Below are 19847 nucleotides of genomic sequence, written 5' to 3'. Positions count from 1 at the left end.
GAATATAGCATGAATTCGGCCACTTGTCTGTCTTGTTTATGACCATATATCAGTGTTTTTCCTTTTGCAGCACACAGTTATGCAATCTTGCTGTATGCAACATTTTAACAGCTACTCTGAATGCAGGCTGTAAGTTTCCTCCACGGGGGGGGGGGGCTGGGAGGCAAAATGATGAAGCTGTAAACTGATGTAAATGGCCCGTATTTATATAGCGCTTTACTAGTCCCTAAGGACCCCAAGGCGCTTTACATATCCAGTCATCCACACATTCACACACTGGTGATGGCAAGCTACATTGGAGCCACAGCCACCCTGGGGCGCACTGACAGAGGCGAGGCTGCCGGACACTGGCGCCACCGGGCCCTCTGACCACCACCAGTAGGCAACGGGTGAAGTGTCTTGGTGAAGGACACAACGACCGAGACTGTCCAAGCCGGGGCTCGAACCGGCAACCTTCCGATTACAAGACAAACTCCCAACTCTTGAGCCACGAGTTGGCTTCAGTGACATCAAAGCCTCACTTTTCACATCTAGTTTCAAAACACCAAAATGGTGACAACGAAAACGTTGAACGCGAGGCTTCAAACAGGACTTTAGTAACCAATGAGTGGCACCACATGTTCACTTATTTCGTTTTTTCTTATTAGGGCAAAAAAGCCGATGGTAGGTTGACAAGATACATGAGCTAACTTAATACACCAAATGTATATCAACACATAACAACCACAACAACTAAAGTGTGTGACACAAAATAACAACTACCACATCATTTTCAAATTAATGGTTTGAATATGAGCAGTTACAGTCCAATGAGTCTGTTAAGCTAGCCCGAGAAAAACTACTGTAAAAAAACAAAACAAAAAGTGCTAAAGCTTTATTAGAAGTCAGTGTATAAAATGCAAAAATGATTGAAACCAAAGGTAAATGTAATAGAAAAAGAACTTTTATTTACAAAGTGTAAACTTCCAGCAAAAATCAACTCCTTAAAATGATACAAAAATACATCCAGTCTTTATTTTCAGTATTTACATGTGTGAAAATATGACACAAGACCGCTCCAGTAACAACCGACCATACTGATATTTATGCAGAATTAAAATTTAGAGTCCTCAGCGGACATATACATCCATGTTTTCCATATAACATCTTAATTTAACTATAAATAATTGAAATATATGAGAACTAGTTGAGTGCTGTATAGTGCTTAGTTTAATTTTTGGCACATTGTGAAATATAAGAGAAAATCATTACATGGCTGTGATGCAACCGACACAGGAGATATTTCTGAAGATCTTTAGAAATACAAGCTAAACTTTTATTTATATTTTGTTAGTTTTTAAAGGAGAATGAGCACCGTCTTGTTATCAAAAGAAAATGATCAAGTTTTCCAAATTAGCAGCACTACAGTAAACGTTCAGCTTTAAAAAGTGACTTAAAATCCATCCCTTCATCGATACAGCTCGAAAGGAAACATTAGTAAGAAAGAAAACTTTCTATTTATTAAAAAACAAAAGAAAGAAAATATGGTAAACATCTCTACATGGTGGGAAAAATGTCAAATTAAATATGTTACTACTGCTTTAAAATGATGATCATTTGGATGTTTAGAGATATGAACACGTTAATCATTTCAGGGGAAATCCAGACTGCCAGAATTCATTTTTTACTCATCATTTAAAGAACAAGACCTAAACTTTTAGTTAAAACCCCTGAACATAATGTGCAGGAAAACAACCGCCTGCTGGGGTTAAGAAATGGGACACGCCACCATGCAGCAGGAAAAACAAGAAAAGCTTTAACATAATTACTTTTTCCTGCCTGAACAAAAAAAATAAATTAAACTAAGAAAAAAAAATGTTATTTTAGAAAGATACCTCTCCTTACGCTTCAAGCTCCTCCCACCACATAAGCATCCCCACTCTCTCAGGTGAAAGTCCTCTGCACAAAGCCATTTAGCAAGTGGGTCTCATTTCATAAGCAGACTTAAACATTTTGCCACTTAAAGATGGGGCATTTTTGGAGAAAACATCACAAATTATAATTTAAGTGGTTCAACGGGGATTTAGGCTCCTCCTCTACCTTCTGTTTGTTTTTCATCCCATAACAAGACATGAAAAGTAATAATAGTATAGATGGGTAGAAATAGTATCAATAGTTTAATCACAAAAAATAGAGAAAAATAAATATTGTTGTAACTCCGTGAAGCAATCTGTATGAAATCATTAATTTAACTTGCAGCCACTCTTGGAGAGGACTTGAAAAGGGTTTTCCCTTTTAATAATAAAATCACATACTGAATTAAACACCCCAGCATTTAATGTTCATCCTGTTTTTGTTGTTTATGTGGGGAAGAAACTGCAGATTCCTTGAACATTCCTACTTTCCTCAGTGGACCTGCAGCGCTTCAGCACCAAATGCGGAAACGAGCGAGGAGAGGGAGATGGTCCGATGAGTGCCGATGGTTAGGCAGGCCGTTGACTTCCTCGAGCTCCGCCTGGCCGACCAATGACAGCCTGCCCAGCAGCTGGAGGCCCCGCCCACCTGGAAGTGAGGGAGGTGGAACGAAATCTTTCAGAGAAAAAGGACAGAGGGAAAAGAGAGAAACTGAATTAAAGAGATTAAAGATTAAAGAAGAAGCAGAAGGAATTCAGAGATAGTGGCTTCCAGCAGGTATTACTTAATACAGCTTTAAGATCTTACTGTTTGAAAAGTCACCAGTGACGGTATGGTAACATAAAGACAAATAAATGAATTAACCCATAAAAAAGTAGGAAATCGACTCCATTTAAACAGCACATCTCATTTTTAAGCCACTCCAAGCAGAGAAACAACAGTCACCCTTTCACATTAACTCATACAGAAGTTTTTTATTTCTCACGCCTCTGTCACAGTTTTGAGGGTTCAGTGTCAACAAAGGACATTTGGATATGGAAGCTAAAAACAGCCATAAAGGCACATTCAGCAGCAGTAGTGAAAGGGTTTGTACATGTAAAGGATTTAACAGCCTGCTCAATCTATTAACAGCCTTTTAGAGACATTTGTTCCCAGACGGACCCATGATCATCTACAGAAAGCATATTATTGCCAATATAGACGCTTACAGCAATTAAAGGAAATGTACCTATCTTTAAAGTCTGAGATTTTAAAAGACTTAAATACTAATAGAAATACTAAAGAAAATCTGACCTTTGTGTGTTTGTGTGTTTGTGAGAGAGCGTACCGGGACTATACAGGATGTAATCCACTGTCAGGGCCGTGCGGGAGTGACAGGTGGTGATCTCAGGTCTCCTGTCAGGCATCAGGTGATGTTGATAAGACGACTGCAGCTTCAGGCTGTGCTCGATCCTCCACGCTCTGCATACGCGTGGTTAGAGAGAGTTTGTCCATTTTTATTATGGCGACAACCAGCTTTTCAATTACTGAGAACTAAAAAGGCAGAAATGAAAGGAGGAGGGAGTGACGAGAGAAGGACGGCGAGACTTTACCTGCTGAATTCATAAGCAGCTTTGGCAGCGAGATCCTCCACACTGAGATTAGAGATCGCTCCCTCTACAGCTGACGGAGAGAAAAGGACAGGCGGTTGTTAGTGACGAGGTTCAACACACTAATCACTAAACTCTATTAACATCTCTCAGGCAAACTGGCGACAATCCAGGACAACATGAGTAACTTTCTAAGCAAAGTCTGAATAAAAGATTAAACAAATGGAGATCAAAGTCAAACCTGCCTAATCACGTGCTGCACTGCGAAGTGGATGTTAAATTAAATGCAGGTTAAGCTTTGGAGGCCTGAATTTTTCTAGACATCATCCGATAGAGAAGCACACATAATTACACTTATTATTTTAAGTACATACATATGTTCATACCGACAAAAATGGCTATCTGGAGTATACCAGTACAGGCATGATGTACTCATAATGGTCAGAAAATTGGAAGTGGATGGTTGGACACTTTGTGCCCTCAATAGCTGAAGGAGAGGAGAAAAAAAGCAAACCATTGATACAGTTCTATATTATTAGAGGATTCGCTATATTTTGATTTCTAATAAGTCCTTTGAGACAGAGCTAAACGCAGCCACAGGGAGTCCACGAGCCAGTGCACTACTAGCACCAGTCTGAGGCCTGGATAAACAGGCAGGGTCGAGTCAGGAAGATCATTCAGTGTAAAATCATCGAGAAGTAGCTCTTCGACTTGGACCATTTCTCACACTTCTTGCACACTAAGCAGCTGATTATGTAGCGTGCACAGTGTACTACTGGAAGTGCTTTCAGACACCTTGCGTCTTTAACCTGCCAGCTCACGAGCACACAGTGATGTGGGATTTCTGACAGCACCGTATGAGAAAAGAGCAGAAACTGCAAGTGGTCGTCAACTATCCTGCCGGCTGCATGTTCCACTCAGGCATCTCTCTCACGTAAACCAGGCACGATATGCCCTGAAGTGCAGCTGACGCAAACCGACTCCCACTGTGCTCTAAGTGTGAGAAACCACCTCTCTGAACAACGAGCCGGCTGGAATCTTTTGACTTTTTCCAGAATTCTTTTGAGAAAACAGCTTTTCCAAAGTTTACCTGTAGGGCTGGTGGGCGAGGTCTCAGCACTAGCTTTGTTTTCATACTGGCACTGATGGGTTATTCCCAGGCTGGGAGACCAGATTGGAGACATGAGGAGACGCTGACCTCTGGGACTGTTTTCCTGACCTGACACCTACACAAACACCCAGAAAAGAAAAGGGGGAAAGAAAAACAAAACGGAGAAGTGAGTGTTGGGGATTGAAGCATCGAGTATTTCTTTTTTTGATGAGTGGGAAATGGACACTGTGAGGCGACAGAAACCAGGCAAAAACAAATTGGATTTACTGAACTGAAAACCACAGATGACAGTTTTGCATGAATGACCATCAACGACCAGAATGTCTACTAACTATAAGTTAATTGATCAGTTTGTGAGTGGCACAATATTCTCACCATGCCAATCTGCATTCCACTATACTGCAGGCAGCCTGTGGTCAGGAAACTGTACAGTGGACTCCAGGGAGCAGAGTTAAAATCCCCACATAAAACCACTGGGTTAACCTGCCCGTTTGGGAGGCGGGACAGTCGGTTGATCTCAGCCAATAAGATTGCCAGCTGGGCCAGTTTGATGTCACCTCGCCGGGGGTTGTAGAGAAGGTGGGTGTTGGCGACACAGATGAATGAGGAGGGATTTAAATGACTGAAGCTCTTGTTAGGTCGCAACAGCACAACCAATCCCACGTTGTCTCGGTCGAGGAGGGTGTCGCCGGGCCGGAAAAACTCGACGGGATTGGAGGAGAGGAGGGAGAAGCGGGAGGTTTTGAAGACAACGGCACAACCGTCTGGTTTCTTTCCTGTCCGCTTTTTATACTCACAGTGATAACCTGACAAACACACACAAAGATGGGTTATTATATTAAAAATATCATGAATAAATGACAAAGAAATATCACAGACAGAAACAATCAAATTATATCAAATTTTACCACAGCAAAAAGGCCTTAAACCTGGGCTGGCTCTTATATATTGCTTTTCCCACCAGCTCAGCATGCTTTATATAACATTTCAACCTCAGAAAACACTTTAATGATGAGTTTTCAGATCCATCTGAAGTAAAATAACCAATAAAGCAGGTTGTGAATTAGGGTGTGACAGTGAAACTGAGTTTGTGATCAGACTCACAACTCAGAAGATCGATTAAAAAAAAAGAGAAATGAAATGAAAGGAGCAAAATGCTCGAGTCTCGACTCCGAAAAGCAGTGAGTGGCAATAACGTCGCTTTACCCATCTTTAATATACAGTCTGTTTGCACTAGTTAGGGAAGATTTATCTGTCTTCACTTTTTTTGTCTTTCACTTTTAACGGCCCTCCCAAGCACACACATGTACACACAAAAATGAGCAGCAGTACCTAGTGCCTGGAGAGCAGGCTTAATCTGGTTTTCATAGTGGTCCTCCTGCACTTCCTGAAGACACAGGATCTAAAAAAAAAAAACAACAACAAAAAAACCTCTCATAAATTTATGATGAAGAGCTAAAAGTATATGGACACGTTTACCAACACCCTTCTGTGCATTTTGCTGTTTTCTGGTGGTTTGCAACTCCTATTAATGATGCAGCACAATGACTTTGAACCACTGTGTGTTACAAACTCTGTGGCAACAATTTCACTTCTGCTTTAAATGGGCTTAATCGATACGTTAATGTCAACTCCAAATAACCTAGGATAAAGGATCCTGTGCAGCCTATAAGTTTTGATAAGATGAGTAACAAGATATTTAAAAGATCAGGATGCACAGCCTGTAACTTGTGATGGCCAAACTCCTAACAGGTTTTACTGAATGTAACTCTCTAAACTTAAGCACAACAGAAGTAAAAGAGAAGAGTCATCATTACAAGTGGAATGAATAAACTCTCCCCAAAAAATGAACACTTGATTAGTTTAATTGCCAGTAACCAGTAGATAATATGTTCCTTTTATGGCCCAGCCCAGGTTTACCACTGAACATCAGGGCAAAACTTCCTCCTGAGACCATTAAACTATACGTATTAATACGTTTTATGACACTGCATCCCCTCACATCAGCATTGTGGTGCTGGATCTCTGCCAGTAGGTTATGCAGTCGGTATTCCCAAGGCAGGACGTCCGGGTCACAGTGTCGGTACAGGTAGGCATTGTCCTCCAGAAGCTGCTGGGAGAGGATGTTGTAGGACATCACCGAGAAGTCAAAGACTGAACTGTCGCCTGGTGGGTGGAGGTCAGTGCTGCAGGACTCCCAGTGTCTTTGAAGAGCTGAGGAGAGATGAGACAAATGGAGAGCTGGAAATATAATCTCTAAATATGAAGAAATAGAATCTGCAGCCAGAAGACAAGAATTAGCCATTTCTGTGTGCAATTTGCTTTTAGTCTGAATTGTATTGACCAGTTAATTACACTGAAACAGGCACCGTCTCCATGCAGGTTCACAGCCTGTTTTGAACACAAAAGTAGGATTGAATCTGTCAAAATGTCCATTTCCAAACCACAGGCCAGATTGCTGTTCTGGTCTTTGACATGATTCAGCTGCTTTCCCCAAAAAGGGTTCCCACTGTGGGACAGACAGGACCTCCACCTTTGCTTTTACTTGGACTTTTTCAGATTTAGATTATTGCTCTGTGGAGGGAAAATTTCCTAGCTGATCTCTTAATGGAGACTCTGCTTCCAACATGTTTTCAAGCAGCAGAAAAGACACATCAAAACTGTAATTATACTTAACAAAAGGACTCACATTTCACAGCCCTTCTTGGTGGAGAGGGCTGCGTGTTTCCTCCAGGTACCTGCCCCAGGTTTGAGGGGCAAGTGGTGCTGCGAGGCTGCCCTCCATCACTACATCCATCCCTCTGCTGCTCTGAAGTCCCTTTTGTGTCCCTGTGAGGCCCATCCAGCTCCTGAGACCCCCTCCCTTTGAACCATTGGTTGGGTTTGTGCATCACTGGCTGTGATTCTTTATGTCCTTCTTGCTGATGATGATGATGATGACGATGATAATGATGATGATCTCTGTCTGCACTCTCTCTTCGCTGTCTGTCTTTAGTCTCACTTTTAGTCCTTTCCACATTTTTATCTCTGCTGGTTTCCCCTCTGACATCTTTCCCGACATTATTCTTCACTCTGTCTTTAGTTCCATCGTTGAAGTGGTGACTAGATCGAAGGCTGCCATCTTTTCTGGAATCTAGGTGATGGTGCTCCCTCTTGGACCCTCCCTCCTTACCCTCTGTTGCTCCTCCTCTGGGTCCCTCCTTTTCTTTATTTTGTTCTTTTCTTTCCTCTCCACTCTTCCTCCGTTTGTAGGGCGGCCCTCTGTCTCTGTCGGGGAACTCCATCAAGTGGTCTGCAGAGGTGTGGAATGAGCGGCAAGCACCAAAGTCACCAAGGTTGATGTTCAGGGGGTGTAATGCCCTGTGAGTGAAAGATTCAAGGGCAGACGGGTGGGAGTGGGGAAGTCGAGAAGGCCAGGGTGGAAACCCTGGCACCGACCACCATGGATGAGGGGTGGGAATGAATTGGGGAAGGAAGGAGGACGCAGAGGAATCAGTGTTGCTCTTGAAGCGGGCCTGGGAAAGAGCAGGAAGACTGCAGGGTGGGAAAGATGAGCTCAAAGAGCTCAGCCGGCGAAGGAACATGGGATGACTGGAGGGAGACATTAGGGGGGGGGGGGGAAATCAATACACGGAGCCGATGTCTGCAGGTTCTCAGTTGTGAGAATTTGCTATTTTTACATCCATATGTCTTTTATCTAACTGCAGGTTAGATTAAATGATAAAAAAAATTTTCTGCCAGTTAGATTTAAGGATAACTTATTGTCTGAAATAACACGATGAGAGAATGATCTAAGTGGAGGCAAAAATTACTTTCAAAACCATATATTTAGTTTAAAATCGCAAAAATAACTGGCAAAAAGCCCAGGGGTGTCCAAGAACATGTTATCAAAACTGTTATATGAACTCTTCATTAAACATGCAACTTTCTAGCTGCTTTGTTGAAATGACAGCTACCAGAAGCAGCGATGGCTAAGCTAGTTGCTAACTACCTGCTGCTTCCCTGGTTGTTTTGGAGCACTTCTAGTTAAAACTGATGTGTGTTTAAATGTGGATTACACAACAAACGAGTAGGCGAATACTAAAAGGACGAATCACCAATCAGAAGTTGACGTTGCGTTTGTTATAAATGATTTCAACCGCATTGAAAATTAACAGAACTCAAACACTGTGATTCGTTTTTAACCCGGAGCTGCTAGCTCACGTCGACTTACGTGTCGTCATCGGCGACTTTGTTTAAGCCTCAGCTTGGGTGCATTTTCAGACACAACGAGATAACAGGATTGAAGTTTCGACCTTTGAGTTTGAATCTGCAGTCAGATCAAGACAAGTCGAGTCCCCGAAATCCTACGTAACTAAACGTAAAAACAAAGCGCGGAATGAGGCGTTGGCTTCATGTACCGTCAGTATTTTCGTCAAATCCAACAGGGACAACATACGGCGCAGATTTTGTGTGCTAACGTACCAGTGTAGCTACAAAAAAGGTGTGTCAAATATTAAAGAGTGGGATGACAGCTAACGAAACAAACACTCCGCTTTTACAGAGGAATCTTGCTCTTTGCCAAAGCTGGTAGCGCAACTCCCAACATTTTCAAGGCTACATAAATGCATCACCATCACTCTCGCATGCGTCTCTTTCTCGCGCTGGATGTTGTAGTCTTTTACTTGAGTTAGTTAACAGTGAGTGATATGATTCAAACTATTGAAGGTACTACAGACAACCGGGTACGGTGCGGAAAGTGGTCCGGGTGCAACGTAACTTACCATTGCTTATACATTTTTATCGAGCGCATTATGAAATGTCACTTCAAACGTTGAGGTTATCAGTTATAAAAGCGATAGCGACTCATTATTAAAGAAACCCGTGAATTATGTCAACAGCTAGGATTCTTTATTGAAAGCGCCGTGAATGAAGAATTAAAACAAAGGTCATTGTACTTACGTAAAAGCGAGCCTCTCGAAGACAGCGGTGTCGTTTAAAGCCTCTTTAAACACAAAATGTCACCTTCCAGTCTGTGTCATTTTCTGTTATAATGCGTCGTTGAAATCTGAAATAGAGCTGTCTTGTGTCGGAGTAATAGTTTGCTGAGTGTGGCTAGAGAAGCAGTGGTTTGTTAGAGCTGAGGAGTGGGCACAGAGGCAATGAACGGTATCTCTCTCTCTCTCTGTGTGTGTGTGTGTGTGTTTGGACAAACAAACCCTGCCTCGTTCCAGTTTTGTTCCCCAGTTTTCACAAATGAAGAATTTTCTAGCTAATTTTCAGATTTGGAGTACTATGGTGTCAGCACAAAAATCGTCCCCATGTGTATATTCACAGAATTTTTTTGAGTTACATGAAGGCTCGTGTAAACGGACGGAGAGCCTAATGATGCATTTAAAACTCGAAAATCTGGGCAGTACGGACCATTGTGTGTTGACAATGGTCTGTGTTCATGACAAGAAACTTCTTAAAGCAGACAAAGAAACTTAAACCAAACAGAATCAGAATCCTTTTGTCATGAATTGTTTAATTGTCATTAAACATCAAAGATTCAATGAAATTAGAAGCAGCTACATGGTAGTAGCATTTAGAATAAATTAGAAAAAAAAAACCCCAATAAAAACAAGAATACCAACTATAAAACTATACAAATGTACAGGGGTTATATAGATCCGAAAGCGGGCGCACGTGTGTGTTGTATGAGTGTGAGCAGTACTGATGTGTGAGTTTGTGAGTTTGGCTGGGGTGCACGTGTGTTCAATACAGCGATGGTTCATGGAAAGAAACTGTTCGTGAGTCTGCTAGTCTTGGTTTGGATGGACCCGTAGAGTCTCCCAGAGGGCAGCAGATCAAACAGGTGGAGGTGGGATGGAGGATGGGTGGAGTCTTGTGTGATTGCATTAGCTCTGCAGCAGTAGTGGGATGTATAGATGTCTGCAACCGAGGGGTGGGGGCAGCTGATGAACTCCTGCACTGTGTTGACCTCTTCCACTCATCCTGGGAGCAGTGTGTGAACCACACTGTGGTGCAGTATGTGAGGATGCTCTGGATGACTGAGTGATGGAGGTCACCAGCAGTTTTGCAGAGATGCTGTTCCTTTTGAGCACTCTCAGGTAGGAGGTGGAGGTGTTTGCAGCCCAGGAGAGGTCAGCAGAGAGGTGGGGGGTGTAGACAGGAAGGGTGGCCTTTATGTGCTTTAAGACCAGCTGTTCCAGGGACTTAGTGATCACAGGTATGAGTGCATTGGGGTGGAAGTTGTTGAGGCTGTTTGTAGATTATTTTTTGGGTACAGGAATGATTAAAGTGGACTTTGAGTGTGAGAAGAAGGTGTTTAGTTCTTTTGTTAATGCATGCTCAGGTCCACAACTGTGTTGGACTGCCCCCTGAATTTGGTAATATGGTGGACCTAAAAGCAGATTTGCGTGGTTTGAGGAGTGTTTTGACATGACTGTTCATCCAGGGCTTCTGCTTTATGTGACGCTGATGTAGGACAGAACAGCCAGTGTGTGAACAGTCAGGTCCTCACTGTCAAAGACACTCTTAGTTATAAAGGATGTACAACTGGTTATAAAGGTGTGACCTTCAAAACCAGTTGGTTCATAAGATAAACTGATTTCTGTTGAAGTTAAACACAGAGCTTTCACAACCACAGCTGCAGATCTCAAAGGAAATACCCTTGTATTTCTGAAGCTAATATATGACACCATACTTGCATTATAAACAAACATGAGGCTGTGTAATTCTAACCTGTTTCTGCAGTGCTTTAAAGCCCTTAAATTTAATGAATTAATATAAAGTCTACTGTGAGGATGCACGATCACAAGAAAATGTGCCATAGTCCAAACATGGACCTAACTGTGTAAAGGGTAAAACATAAGAAAAGATTAGTTGTAGTTTTGTAAATATTTTGAGCAGCACCGTGTTTGCACCAACAGCAGCTCACAGTTTGCACAATAAGCATGTCAATAAAATAGAAACAGCCATTATAAAAGCTTTATTCAGGATTCAGGAATCAAACAGGATATCAAACTGATGCTGAAGATGTCAAACACATTATGTAACTGAACCGCAAAGAAGTTCTACAATTTTTAAAAATCATTGTGAACAGACAGAGAGGCGATTTAGAGAAGACTTGCAGTTAACATCAGTTTGGATTTTGACTCTTCCCACAGGTTTGAGCTCCACCAGCCCAACCTCGTGCCCATTCAGAGTGCTCAGAAATAATCTCAAGTAGGAGAAAAACAAAAGGTTTGGTTGCATCATAGCACACCTCGAGAGTGGACACATTTATTAAAATAAACCCTAAATAGCATCATTTTTATTAATTTACCAAACTTGCCTGATAAATATCAATACTTTGTAATTATGGTGAAAAAATCTCATTTGTGTATAAAAAGTCTCACATGCACAGCAGCTGTGTGAAGCAGCTGCTTCATTTGGGCAACAGGAATCAGAAATTTGCTGATTTGATTTACCAGCATGTAGATATTCTGACATGTGCTGCATTCATGCTGTTCTTCCTCTTACATATTTTTTTCCACTGTGACTGTTTGTCCATATTTGCACCTGTAGCTCTGTCCTGTCTGCTTTCATGCTGCTTTTCACGCCCTGTAGTTAAGCCAGGGCGTGCTCTAAATTTCAGGTTTTGTGTTACCTAATGTGACTCCCCTCATTGTTTATTTCTTTCCTTTTCATCCTCTTCCTCATATTTCTGCAATCAAAGCTATTCACATGGCCAAGAGAGCTGCATGAGGCCAAGTTTCAATGGGGAAGTTACAGTCATTTAAAGAACCCATTAAAATGCTCCATCCACTGTGCAAACCCTATAACACTAACAATATGGGAATTCTAGCAGTCCCAGAGTAGGCAGCCTTGGTTGGCGTACAGAAACTACTCTAGATCTAGACTGTGTTTAGGTGCAAAGCTTTCTAAAAGTCAGCATTCCTTTTCCCATTTCTTAATTTTTATTTGGTAAATGGTAAATGTTTTGGCATATTTAAATAGCGCTTTTCTACTCTGAGCACTGAGCAATTCTAGTCATTTAAGGTGGCTTTGCATCATTCATAGTTCAAAATAATCTTTCTTTATCTCATACTTGGTACAGCTCCTAAGTTCATCCTCTCTGAAACAGGCCATTTTAGTTCCTGTTCCTTTAAGGCCACCCACCCTTTAAGCCTATGTTTCTTAAAGTGTGGGGCAGGTCCTGTAGGTGGGGCACAGAGCCACTGCAGGTGGAACACTGTCAACCTGGTGAAAAATATGAAGTGAAACTGGGTTTGCTTTTACTAGGCAGAGTATACAAAAATAGTTAGCTGATGCTGCTGCACTGACCTTTAAAGGTCAACATTAGAGGAGTTGTACCTCACACAAAGATCCTTTGTTATCGTTCATCCTCGTTTTTTTTTAAACTCTCGAGAGTGTTGCGCTTCTAAAATGGGGCATATGCCACAAAAACTAGGAGCTGCTGTTGTAAGCTTACTTTCTTCTGATTGGCTGCCCCTTGCAAACAGAAGGTTTGAACAGAAGATGGGTGGGGCTTTTGTGCTCACTTTAGGAATATCCTCTCTCACTGACATCACAAAGAGCCTACCGTTGAAAAAAATGGTATGAAACGGAGCATTTAGAGCAGGGTGGAGCCAGAGCTTTAGGATCACAGGGGTTACTTGTACATAAAGTGTTCTCATAATTGAGAACCTCAATAACTGAGACTATTCCCAAAGCAGTAAATGAAAGCTTAAGCCAAGCAACAAAACAAACAAACAAACAAACAAAAACCTTAGGATATATTCCAGACTGGAGATGATTGCATCCCGCTTGGTGTGACAGACTAAAGATTTCACATTTTGTGCAGTTTACTGGGGCTTTACTTTGGTGAGTTTCTGGTTAGATCCCAGTAAGAAACCGACTGGGATGCTGCAGTAAAGACAGTGACAGGTATTTGACCAACTGAAATAAAACCTCGAGCTGTGCTTGGTTTGAATTTCCAGCTTATTAAACATCCTTTAAAAGCAGATTGCAAAAGACACAGGAAACATTCTATGATTGTTATTTTTTGTTTGTTTTTTTTGTCCATCTCAGCTATTTGAAAGTTCTGGGTTTTAAGGTGCACTTGGTTTTCACTCTCCAATACAGACACTTGAATCTCCAAACCACACAATTTTCCGGCTTCTCTTGGAGCAACATTATTTCAAACCAGTGCAGCTCATAAATAAATCAGGTCTTTATACCTGAAAGGTCTGCATTTCTTTTCATGCTACAAAGACCCATAAAAAAGTCTTCATCAGCTTTCTATTCAGATATCCTCGATGCAGCACTGTGACATGATTGCTCATGCATGGTCAGTGTGTGAGCAGCATTCTCTCTTTGAGTTGAGGGATGAGTGTGACAGGGCACATTTTTTAAGAGGGAGTAAAGGTCACATGGTCAGGGGTCAGGAGAAGGGGACTTCCCATCTTTGCGTGTATGCGCTCAGTTCACAGGGGCTGATCACCAACATTCGGGAATCGTCCATCCCGTCCAGAGCCATCTCCGAGTCCAGGCAGAACCGGGAGACGAGGTGCTCCAAGTGAGTCCCTGACTTCTGCCACCGCTGCAGGAAAAATGAAGAAAAAAAACATTTAAAAAGTTACAAACAAACGTTTAAAATCTTAACTACTTTATCATCTCATGTAAATTAGAAAACAAAACATTTACTGGTTAGTGTGGAAAACATACCACAAATAAGGAGTCCAAAAATTAATTTTTTGTTGTTGTTGCTGTGCTTCATTTTTTTTTTTGCTCACTATTGATCCAGCTGCTGTACTGCAGTCAAGAGCTGCTCGGAGGATCTAATGAATGCAGAAACCTGCAGCAGCTGTGAAAAGGTCTTCAGTCATGCTCTGCTGAGCAGGTGTATTACTGTATGACCGCAGAGAAATATGCTGAGAAACACGAATCTGACAATGACAGAGCTGATGTCACACTCTTTCGCATAAAAAAGAAAATGAAAAGAAAACGTTTTTTAGGGGTTACACTTGCACACACAGCACTGAATGGCAGGCCTCGCTCAAGTCACTGAAGTAATTTAGAAAGCATGGAATATGCAGGCTATACAGCCGCCACCGAATCTAACAATACACCAACATAACATCTAAGAAAAAAAAACAGGATGCTTCAGCAGAAATCCCCAGGAACCGCACGCCGCACGATGACCACCAAACAGAGGTTAGCACCACAATTCTCATCAGAGGACCCGTCGGAGAAGCACGCTTCACTGAATCCTGAACGCTGTTATTGGTGATCAAATCTTTACTTTCAGAAGTGCATGTGTATGCAGATTTTACAAGTATGAAAAGTGCAAGTTTTCACTGATTTATATATATCCTCCATCCAGCTGGGCCATGTTCTCCCTGTGGATGTGTGGGTTTTAGTGGGACTCATGACTCGGGCTAATTGGTGATTCTAAACTGGCCTTAGGTGTGCATGGCTGTGCTTTTGGGTGTACTCAGCCTCTCACACTCCTATAGCTGAGTTGGGCTCCAGCCTGTCTATGACCCATGTCCATATAAGTGATTAGGATCTTACAATGGTAAAATATTCTTCCAAAAATCACTTCTAAGTTGTGTCAAGCTCAACTGCTGTTAAAATGTTCATGAAAAAAGAAAGTAATTTAAGTAATCCTAATAATAAAAACAAATCAAACACTGATTCAGGCTCCCTGGTGGAGTTATTAAATGTGCCAGCTCAATAGCTTACAACTGCTTTCACTGATGATATTTGTTCCCTTTTTACTCAAATAATACTTCAATAATTGTTTGTATTGTTTGATTGGAATCATTCAGACTAATGTTAAAAGCTGTGTTTTTGTCAGGAGCGAAATTATTCTCACCTTTAATATTCATTAAAATCATTTTCTACAGATGCAAAGTGACTAACATTTTTCACATGACTCCACCAACTTTACTTGAAGCCACCTGGTAATAAAAACATATTTATGGTTGTACTTCCACATCTAATTATACTCTCTACATTTATTGATTAAAAGGTAATCATAAATTCTGACCGCTTTCAGTTTACAATGGACAGCATGTGATTCCCCACAGTCACCACTAGATGGAGAAGTCTCCTGACTTTTTCAACAATCCAGTGGCTCTTTGACCAGATAGACACTGTGTGTGTGTGTGTGTGTGTGTGTGTGTGTGTGTGTGTGTGTGTGTGTGTGTGTGTGTGTGTGTGTGTGTGTATTATTCATAGCTGGATTCTTTAGCTGTGAAACAAAGCAGTAGATATGATCAGACATGAAAAGAGGCTTTTATCTAGCAGTGGGTCTGAAACCCAGCCATCTGAGACAGACAAAGAAAAACAGAATAAAAGATAAAAGAAGAGAGACAAAACGAGGGAAAAATAGAAACTATTTGTGTGTGTGTGCCATTTGTGTGATATCTGTATCTTTGTGTTTCATAATTTGCATGTTTGTGTGGTTATCTCCTTGTATCAGTGTTTTTATGCTTACGTTGGCTCGGAGCGGCCATGTTGTATTTGCTGAGCCTCTGAAGCATATCACTGTCATGTATCTTGATCTCATGAGGCATTGTAAAGACACACACACACAGTCACACAGACCCACACACACACAAATCAGCTTTGTTCTGTAGAAGTGCATTGTGGGTCTGCTGCGGCATTGTCAAGATGACATGCCCATCAGAGTACAGCGACGGGCCGCCGAGATTTTTAATTGAAAAAAAAAGACGGTGGGATAATTAAAAGTAAATTAATTAGTATTCAACTCATTAGTGTCGGCTCCAGCAGACTATAGAGAGTAACATGTTGCGTTGGTCTTTCTCTACACATCACTGTCTCTCTTTTAAGTACTGCACATTAAAGTTCATAAGCCTTTTGTTGCCTTTCAGGATGACTCAAGGGAGATGGGAGTCTTTTACAACCTGGTGAACAACACAGGCTGAAATGAAATCTCCTTTCTCCAGGAATCTACAGGTATCAAAATACCCTGGTAAGAGACTGTACATTAAAGGTGGATGTAGCCACTGTGTCATAAGGGTGGAAATGGAAATTATCGTATTTGTACGAGAGCGTGAGAGCAAAGTCACCAGCTAGAAAGTTTAACTATAAAGCTTCATTTTTATTATATTTTATTGCACAAAAGAACAAGAGCGAGATAACAAAGTGCAAAATGCAAGAATCTGCACAGGGAGTATGCTGAACTTGTCTCATTAGAGTCCACCGGAGGCTGAATACAGCAGCTGTAAAAGTAATACAGTCAAGTGTTACTTCTGCATCTAATCAGCTATAAAACACCTTGAAAAAAGTTTTTGGCTCTAAATAGAAAAGGATAAGGATGCTTTCAAAGATTCACAGCAAACAGGAAGCAACACTGAAATAATAAATCTGCAGGCACACCTGCTTGGCAGGTGGTTTTGTTTTGAGCATCTTGGAGGACATGCCACAGATCTTCTGTGAATTCAGGCTGTCTCACTGTCTCTTTGTGAAAACGCAGACCGGCTCCATGATGATAAGATCAGCGCTCGTGGGGGCTAAACCATCTGTTGGAGAACTCCTTGTTTTTCTTGTGGCTGAAAATAGTTCTTTATGACTCAGGCTGGATGTTTGGGCTTGTCGATGTGCTGCAGAATGAATCTGGGGCTGATCACTGATGAGCCTCAATGATGGATTTGCAGGAAATATATCTGAACATTTAAAGTGCACCACTGCACTTTCTTATCATTTAAATCTCAGGTGAATTCATCAAACAAATGGCTTTTAGTTTGTTTTTGTGTGTCTGTGTTTTTTCCCTCTTGGTGAATAGAGGACATGTTGGCAGGTTTGACAACTCAAACCTTTAAAAGAGAGGTGAACACCAACCATTTTCTGACTCATGTACTCTATTCAAAAATAAATCTGGTTTCCAGCATGAGGCCCATTCGCTTTTTTCTGACAATATTAAGGTTGCTGCTCCTTCTCACTCTGAACATCTGCGACTCCATCTCTTTAGTGCTGTGATTTTTTGATTTGACTGCAAGTTGTCGTTCTAATCCAACAGACATGGCACCAGGAACAGAAATGAGTTCCAGGAAAAAACAGTCTGGTGCCTCAGAGGAAGAAAACAGATTTGTGATAGAGAAACATCCTAAGGACGTGACAGAAAGACCAACTTTCTTTCAATGTTTTTGCCTATTTTTACCTTGTGACAAGTTGTGCTACTAACCTACTGTTCAAGAAAAACCACAAGCTGTGATTTATATCTGGTTAACACAAGCCGATATGCTTCTGTGGAAAACTGAAATCAGAAAAAGCTGAGATTTTAAGTAATCTGTAAAATATGCGAGCGGAAGTGTGTGACAGGAAGTCTAAGTATACAAAAGAAACACACTCCATGCAAAATCACTCAAATGTTAAAGAATAAAAATGTATATTTCACACAGGAATTTCTGAAGAACTTTGACATCCCAGGATGCTGCCTGGCTTGAAATCAACAGAACATCTTTTGGGGTTTTAAAGATAAAAATAGAGCAACACAGCACCTCCAGCAAATAAGAGCTGGAAAAAAAAGAAGTTTCTGAAGAATGGAAGAACATCCCTCCAGAAACCTATGCAGCACACCCTCATGTCGAGGACAACTAAGTCTGCCATCAATAATAAATGTGCACATGCAAAGGAAAAAAGTGCACTGCCTTCTGAGGTCCTACTGCAGAGTTTCTATTTTTAACACAATAATAATGAAGTTTCAGTTTTCAGTCTAACGTAAGAGCAGATCTGACCTTCATGAAGGTCAGACACTTAAATGCACTGGTCTCACGATAATGTTTTCTATACATTAGAAAGCTTGATGGTGTTTAGATTTACTTTCACTAATATGTGCACCTTGAAAATAGATCAAAGTTATCCTCATTTGGAACTTTCACTTAAAAGTAAATTGGGGGCACAGAATGTGTCAAGAACAAGGGACAGGGATCTGCATGAAAGAACAATTCATTATGTATTGTGTACAAAAGTACTGAGCCATCTCCACATTACACCTACAGGAGCTGCTCAGCCATGGGAACTAATGCCACGAAGCTCCGGGTGCACCATTTTTGTGCTGAGACACCTCTGTTGTTTTTCAGTGAGCTCTTTAGAGCGACCCATTCTCTCAAAAATGCTTGTAAAAGCAGACATCATGGCTAGATGCTTGATTTTATACATCTGTGGAAATGGGACTGAAAGAACACCTGAATTCAAAGATGAAGAGGTGGAACACAGTACGTTTAACCATAAAGTGTATGTGATAATAAATAAACACAGTGTAGAAAAAAAAATCTGGCTTGATTTTGATGCTCATGTGCAGCAATACGCCATGCAGATGGTGTTACATGAAAAATGGCACTCCTCCAAGGTTTAAACTTTTTTCAAGTTGAAAAAGTGCTTAGCAAAATGGTAAAACTGCTCCTTCTAATAGCCTCTTTCACGGAGCGAATGTTTAACCATCACAAATAAAGTTTTTTTTAACAAAAAAATCTTTTAATACTATTAGGTAGCTATATTAGTAAAGATGTCTTTTCTAATATGCAAAATAATAAGAAAGTAACAAAACATATAAAAACTTGAAGTACAAGTACATTAAAACTGTACTTGAGTAAATGGACAAAGTTACATTCCACCACTGGCCCGATCCATGCCCCTGACCCTCCTGATTGGTGTGAGTGTTCCTACACGTCCCTGCAGTCATGCGTGGGTGAGTAATGCTTGTTTTATTATACTATTTTCTGGTCTATTCGCAATGAAGCACTGGTGGCCTTGCAGTACAGTGGCTGCATAGCCATACTGTATGAAGAGGAATTTTATAGGCTTCTTGCATGCTGGGCTTCTACAGATGTGTGTGCATCTGCAAGGAAATAAAATCTGTGGTGCAACTGCCTGTGGTTGTAATTGTATGCTATAGGAGGTGTTTGTCACTAAAACTGAGGTTAGTGGAAGTGTATGTGACTGGATGCTTATTCTACTGGGTTTGTGAGTGACGAGATGGCACTCAGCGCATGTTAATCAAAGTGTTTGTAAGTGCGAATCTAAGTGGCTACATTCTCTCAGCTCCTCAGGTCAAACGTAATTTTTCCCTCTCATACTGAACGGTCTACTCTCACCTTCTCTTTACCTCTCTCACCCTGCCTCTCTCTCCTTCTCTGTCTGTCACGGTCTGTTTATTTCCGTCTTCACCACTCACTCTCACTCCCCGTTTTGCTGTCTTCCTCTGTGTCTTTCGTCCCATCACCGCGCCCACATTTCTCTAGCCTCAATTTAACCTC

General features: G+C 41.3%; 2 protein-coding genes across 6 annotated transcripts in view; both read right to left on the bottom strand.

Moving 5' to 3' along the window:
• Positions 1–921: 921 nt before the first annotated feature.
• On the bottom strand, positions 922–9877 carry angel2 (angel homolog 2 (Drosophila)). 5 transcript variants are annotated; one of them, XM_086265029.1, is made up of 9 exons: positions 9535–9877; positions 7283–8184; positions 6596–6807; positions 5926–5995; positions 4969–5399; positions 4573–4708; positions 3486–3555; positions 3221–3354; positions 922–2568 (listed from the first exon to the last, which is right to left on the bottom strand). In XM_086265029.1, exons 2-9 carry the CDS (start codon positions 8175–8177, stop codon positions 2405–2407), a joined length of 2112 nt encoding a protein of 703 aa, XP_086121155.1. In that variant the 5' UTR covers positions 8178–8184; positions 9535–9877; the 3' UTR covers positions 922–2404. The 5 variants fall into 5 exon arrangements, with proteins under 5 accessions (XP_086121155.1, XP_086121157.1, XP_086121154.1 ...); XM_086265031.1 differs by having other exon boundaries at positions 7283–7953; positions 9535–9869; XM_086265028.1 differs by lacking the exon at positions 9535–9877 and adding an exon at positions 8807–9516.
• Positions 9878–10772: 895 nt separating this feature from the next.
• The window catches only part of galnt14 (UDP-N-acetyl-alpha-D-galactosamine:polypeptide N-acetylgalactosaminyltransferase 14 (GalNAc-T14)), a 255088-nt gene continuing 246013 nt past the window's right edge, over positions 10773–19847 (bottom strand). Inside the window, exon 15 of the mRNA XM_086265026.1 lies at positions 10773–14161. Within this exon, the coding sequence (XP_086121152.1) occupies positions 14003–14161 (159 nt within the window). The 3' untranslated portion in view covers positions 10773–14002. The remainder of the gene's footprint in view (positions 14162–19847) is intronic.

This window comes from Aulonocara sp. 'chitande type north' Nkhata Bay, linkage group LG15 (assembly GCF_057382095.1).
Source record: "Aulonocara sp. 'chitande type north' Nkhata Bay isolate Kocher_YH1m ecotype deep benthic linkage group LG15, A_spYH_male_GT1.1, whole genome shotgun sequence".
Lineage (NCBI taxonomy): Eukaryota > Metazoa > Chordata > Actinopteri > Cichliformes > Cichlidae > Aulonocara > Aulonocara sp. 'chitande type north' Nkhata Bay.
Note: the sequence above shows the minus strand (reverse complement) of the source record. Positions and strands in the feature narration are given on the sequence as shown.